The sequence below is a fragment of the Lynx rufus genome, unplaced genomic scaffold, assembly GCF_022079265.1.
Source record: "Lynx rufus isolate CCGP_SWC_20201006 ecotype Redwood Valley unplaced genomic scaffold, mLynRuf1.p SCAF_10, whole genome shotgun sequence".
In the NCBI taxonomy this organism is placed as follows: Eukaryota; Metazoa; Chordata; class Mammalia; order Carnivora; family Felidae; genus Lynx; species Lynx rufus.
In genome coordinates, this window is record NW_025814824.1 from 86,819,911 (window position 1) to 86,825,862 (window position 5,952).

Here is a 5,952-nt window from a genome sequence, read left to right on the forward strand (position 1 = left end):
GCATAATCTTGACCTGAGGGAAAGGGCAGAGAGTTTGCCATGATCCTCAGCACGAGCTGCTGGCAATTGCCTCACCCTTCAGGATTTGGCAAAGGATAAGTCGCTCCACCCTGGGGTGAGCCATTGGCCACAGAGACCATAAATAGCATCCCCCAGAAGCCTCCTCACTCATCTCCTCTTTCAGGGAATATCTGGAGTGGTGCCAGCTTCCTCAGCCCTGAAGTCATGGCCCTAGGTCTCCTGTGGCTGGGCCTTGTCCTGCTGGGGGCCCTGCAGACCCAGGCCCAGGATTCCACCCCAAACCTGATCCCAGCCCCACCTCTGCACAGGATCCCTCTGCAGCCTGACTTCCAGAATGAGAAGGTAAGGAGCCTGGAGTGGCAGCTGCAGGGAGGTCCCAGGAAGAGTATGAACAGAGGGGAGGAGAGGCAGGATGGGCCAGGCTTTAGCTCATTCTGCCCTCGGGTGCTCTGATGGAAGGCACACCCCATGTTCCCATTCACACCCAACCTTGCTGATAAGAGGGTCAGCTGAGCAGACTCCCCTGGTCCACACTCTCTTCCATAATCCCCCCAGTCCATGCCAGGTGGGAACATCTTCAGGCCCTCTACATGATGAGGAAACTGAGGCTCAGGGAAGTGAGCTGTCCACTTGCCACGGGTCACCTTCTCCCTGACACACTCAGTGCTCCCACCTGGCCTGATGGCTCCAGCTCCTGCTGGCTTCATCAGCACAGCCTGTATGTGTATGTCCCTGCAGCCCAGTTAGAGGGGCTTCTGGTTGAGGCCCAGGCTGCCTGGAGGTGCCTGCAGGGATGGAGCAGGAGGGCCCCCTAGGGCTGCTCCTGGTTCTGTCTATCATCAGCTCCCATTGTAGTTCCAGGGAAAATGGTACATCATAGGATTGGCAGGGAATGAAATTAATAAAGAAAAACACAGCCAGTTTAAGATGTACACCACCACCTACGAGCTGAAAGAAGACAACAGCTACAATGTCACCTCTACCGTGGTCTGGTGAGAGCTACCAGCAACTAGGAAGCATGGGGGGCCTAGAGGGCTGTGGTGGGGGTCCAAGACGCAGACTGATGATATAGCCGAGGGGTGACCAAAACTGAAAGATGATCATTCATCCTACCACTGGGTACTGGATGTCTGCATTTAACTTTCTCTCATTCACTGGATCAACATTTCGTGGTCACTTCAGCACAGACAGAAGACAATCCTGGGGATGGACACAGACAGACATCAGGACACAAAATAAAGAGAACAGGGGTGACCTAGAATGGGAGGAGGGTCACTAGATCCACCTAGGATGTTCTCAAGGGCTTCCAGGGAGGTGGACTGTGGGCTGGGCTTTGAGGAACCAACCTGTGTCAGAAGGAGGCCTGGGACCTTCGTGGCAGGACTGCTGGACTGAGACAGAGATAGCCACCTCTTAAAGAAACAGCAAGCCATTGTATGGCTGTCCTGAGCAGGAGCTAATGAGCGGTCTGGAGAGGGGTGGTGACCACAGTGGGGGGGGCCTCAGGTACTGGTGAGGAGTGGGTGTGGCTGCAGCAGGAAGAGGAATGATGGTGTGCAGCCCAGGAGGCTGATCAGTCATAGGTGGGAGATGACCAGAGAGGGGGCAGATTAGGACCTAGAGAGGGGAGCCAAGGCTTACCCAGATCCTCTGGGTTTCTGGATTTGGCACTTGGGTATGGGGCTAGAGCATCTGTCATTGAAGAATTCGAAGAAGGGCAGGTGTTGGGAGATCGGCTCTGGAGTGCCAGGGGCCGGATGTTGGCCCAACAGCTAAAGGAGTCTTTGGCATCCAGCAGACTGTAGCCTCGGTGGTGATTCCCCTGGCAAGGTTACAGCAAGAAGCTGCAAGATAGGAATAGGGGACAGGGGCGCCTGGGTTGCTCAGTTGGTTGGGCATCTGACTTTGCATTAAGTCATGATCTGGCAGTTTTTGAGTTAGAACCCCGGTTGGGCTCTGTGCTGACTGCTCAGAGCCTGGAGACTCCTTTGTATTCTGTGTCTTCCTGTCTCTCTGCCCCTCCCCTGGTCGTGCTCTGTCTCTCTCTTTCTCTCTCAAAAATTAATGAACATCTTAAAAAAGTAAAAAAAAAAAAAAAAAGAATAGGGGACAAATGCCTCAGGTTGGGGGTTGAGTATGGAGGGAAGGCCACCAAGGGGAAACAGCCCCAAAGAAGGAGGGAGAGTAGGTGCTGGGGGAGAGTCTAGGCAGGTCAGGAATCTCAGGGCAGAATAAGCAGGGACAGAGAGGGTGGGCTCAGTTGGGAAGAGCCAGGGCCATATGTAGGGTGGGTTGTGTGCCTACTGCTATGGCGGTGTGGGCTGTCACTCTCTTATCCACCCATCTCTTGCTTCCACAGGAAAAAGGCCTGTGACTACTGGATCAGAACTTTTGTCCCATGTTCTCGTCCAGGCCAATTCACCCTGGGAAACATCGAGCGTGAGTCCTGAGTTGGGTGGGTCTCTGGGGCACGGACCTCCCTGCCCCTCCACACAGACGCCATCCTGTGGAGGCCGGGAAGGAAGCAATAGCTCCCTCTGCCTGGCAAGAGCAGGCTGATCACTCACCATCCACCATACAGGTTACATTGGAACCAAGAACTACACTGTCCGAGTGGTGGCCACAGACTACAACCAGTTTGCCATGGTGTTCTTTGAGAAAGTTTACAAAAACCAGGAGTTCTTCAAGATCACCCTCTATGGTGGGTCTTAACCCTTCTGGGACCTTGCTCTTGGCCATGCTGGGGGAGAAGAGGCCCATCGCACCCAGCTCCCAAGTTGCCCTTCACTCCAAGCCCAGGGAGGTGGGAGAGTGGTCTTTCCACAGAACCCCTCAGGGGGAAGGGGTCTGAGGTGTCTTTCATATATTCTACAATATTTATGGAGCTTTCACCAGACACTCACCAGACATCTTGGCCACAGGGAGGACCAAGGAGCTGCGTCCTGTGCTGAAGGAAATCTTCATCAACTTTGTCAAAACCCTAGGCCTCACTGATGAGCACATCATCTTCCCTATCCCCAACGGTAATCACCAGCTGGGGAAAGGAGAAGAACATATGGGGACTGTCCAGGTCTGATGTTTCCTCACTAGTAAAGTGGGGAGGAGAGTGACCCAGGCCCCTGTTGCAGTCACTGGAGTCCCAGGAGCCACTTTGGGCTCAGGGAGACCCTGCCACATCCAGGGTTCTGGGCCCCAAGTGTTCCTCCCTCACACAAGCTTGCACCTGCCCACATGAGAATTGCAGCACCGGGGCCATGTTTCCTCAGTCTCCTTGCTTGGTCACCTCCCCCTCCACCCAGGCATATTTGTCCTGGGTCACCTCACCTTTGTCCTGGGGCTGACTTACCACTGACTTGGGAGGCACCCTTGTCTTCAAGCAGCCTGGCCTGGGCAGGTGCCTCCCCAAGGCTGAGGGTCTGTCAGGACTCAGCAGGTAAACAGGCAGAAGGCTTGGTGCCCAATCAGAACTGTGGCTGGGCCTCACCTGCCTCCTTTGGAGAACAGGTGTCACTCAGGTGTGCTTGTCCTCAGGCCTCTCCCCAAGTCCCTGCCCCATCATCTAGCCCTCTGCTGTACCATCCACAAAGGGAACTCCAGAGCTTCTGTGGCTGGTCCAGCCTGGGGCCCAAGGCAGCCGAGGGGCAGTGTAGGGGCCCTGGAGGTCAGGGATAGCACACATATACCCCTGCGCATGTTGACTATTCTGTCCCCCATAGATCAGTGCATGGATAAGTGAGCAAGCGTGTGGTAAGTATGGCTGGAGTGGGGGCTGGTGGGAGCCAGGGTGCATCTGGGAGGGGGTCCCAAGTCTGCCTTTGTCCCACCTGCCCAGCACTGCTGCCCTCTCTATTCCCTTGACTCCCTCTCAGGTGCCCTCTGGCTCTCTCCAGCCCATCCCCCTCACACCAGCCTCTGCCCACAGCACGGCCTAGATGTCCCCAACAGCCTGGACAGCACTGAGAGAGCCAGGGGACCCTCCTCACTGCACAACCAACCAGCTGCTCCCAAGACTGCCCTACTAATGGAACCCCTCCTTGTTCGCTAAATAAACACATATCCCATGGTGCCAGTCTGTGCTCCTTGACCTCTGGGCCCTCTGAGAGGTTAAAGAACATAGGGCAGGCTCCTATTAGCATCTCTCCCAGGAATTGTGGTCCCCAGCAAGGGATGGGGGCCACAGAAGCAGAGTCTAACTCCGACTGAACACATCTAGCTCCCAACTCCAGGCCCAACCTCAAACCAACAGCTGCCCTCACTTGCCCCTGCCTCTAGCACACTGATGGAGCACATCTCACCCCCATGTTCAGCCACCTGCAGCAGGTCAATGGCAGAGGCCCAGCGAGGGCCAAGTGTGAGGTTATGTCACCCCACTTCACCAGAAATGAAGTTTTGGGGGTAATGGGGGGCGTCCTGAGCCAAAGGCCAAGAAAGTATTCTTGAAGACATCTTTGGTGCAAAAAATAGGATTTTTTAAAGCACAGGGACAGGATCCATGGGTAGAAAGAGCTGCACTGGGGTTATGAAGAGTGACTGCTTATATACTCTGGCGTTGGAAGAGGTAAAGTCAAGGGAAGTTTTCTAAGAGATTTTCATATGCTAAAGAAGATTTACAGAATACTGGGCACCTAGCTACTGTCCAACTAAGGTACTTTTTCCCCTAGCAAAGCATTAGCATTAAGACAGTAAGGAGTTCCTTGAGAAATGTTCTTCTCTGCCAGCCTCAAGTATCTGTCAATGGGCTGCAGGGTATCAGGAAATTAACATTACCTGCCATTTCCTTCCTGCCTTTCTTCCCCATATTACTATAAGGGGTGATGTGGGGGCTCCAGGAAACCGAGTCTATAAGTTTCTAGAGATTAGGCTATTGATAAGATTGCCTTTTTCTTCTAATTTACTAAGATATTTGTAAACTGATGGAGACTCACGTCCTGCATGACTGGTATCTCTACCAGTTAACCATTTGTTTTCTTTCCTTTCCTTTGTTCTTGGGCAGCCAAGAGTGCCTGAGGAATGTCACACACATCCCACCTGGGGTGGAGAGGAGTAATGCTAGCTTGTACTTTGCCCTCAGCTTGTCTTATGCTCCCTCATCATATCCCCCATAAACAGTTTTGACCGTTACATCTTTAAGGTAGTTGGAGGTGGAAGGTTTCATCTTCTGTAGCTTCTTCTTGCTCAGTAAGGGAATAGAGATGTCCCCACCTATGAGTCAATATTGATCAGTTGGGGAACATATAAAAGAGTTACAGAAGGCAGAGGCAGCTGCATCCAAGGTGGACAATGAGTACGAACCTCCTTGAGTAGAAAGGATCATCTGTAGGGGCGCCTGGGTGGCTCAGTCAGTTAAGCATCCAAATTCAGTTTAGGTCATGATCTTGTTATGCCCAGAATTCATGATCCCCAAAGACCACTAGGGAGCTGAGTCCAATGCAAAAGCAAAAGAGCCTTTATTCGAGCTAGCTCGAGCTCAATCCCCTACCTGCACCGACCCAGCGGTGAGATACCGGAGAGAGAGCAAGTTTCAAAAGGACAAAGGTTTTATTGGGGCCTAGGGGCAGTTGGTAAGGTAATGGCTGTGGCCTCAGCCGATTGGCTGGGGAAGGGTCCAAGTCCTGTTAGGCAGGTGAGGGGGGGGTACTCAAGGGGAGGAGGTGTGGTCAAGGTGAAGGACACAGAACAAGATGGAGTCGGCCGGCGTAGGCCCGCCCTTTCATTCCCCCCTGTCATATAGCTTACGGACCCAATCATGGGGCCAGCTGCATTTATGGTGACAAGGGGAACAGAATTTCGAGGTTTATGCAAAGTTCTGGGAACCAAGTGTCCCTGGGGTGGCTCTGGGAGATCTGATTAAGTATTGTTCCTGAGCTGGTGTCTATAATCTGCCAGGTGATGTTTTGGGGGGCGTGGGGACTCCTGGCAGCATGAGCAATG

General features: G+C 53.3%; 1 protein-coding gene across 1 annotated transcript; it reads left to right on the forward strand.

Moving 5' to 3' along the window:
- The first annotated feature begins 225 nt into the window (after positions 1-225).
- Positions 226-3,757, forward strand: LOC124526937 (neutrophil gelatinase-associated lipocalin-like). Its single transcript, XM_047100152.1, has 6 exons — positions 226-363; positions 877-1,013; positions 2,381-2,460; positions 2,603-2,722; positions 2,943-3,044; positions 3,738-3,757. Exons 1-6 carry the CDS (start codon positions 226-228, stop codon positions 3,755-3,757), a joined length of 597 nt encoding a protein of 198 aa, XP_046956108.1.
- Positions 3,758-5,952: the final 2,195 nt, after the last annotated feature.

Bases quoted from the DNA above. Each gene is read 5' to 3' on its own strand.
- LOC124526937 (XM_047100152.1), top strand. From the start codon at position 226: ATGGCCCTAGGTCTCCTGTGGCTGGGCCTTGTCCTGCTGGGGGCCCTG. The intron at 1,014-2,380 runs GTGAGAGCTACC...TTGCTTCCACAG, and splicing joins GTCACCTCTACCGTGGTCTG to GAAAAAGGCCTGTGACTACT. The intron at 3,045-3,737 runs GTAATCACCAGC...TGTCCCCCATAG, and splicing joins CATCTTCCCTATCCCCAACG to ATCAGTGCATGGATAAGTGA.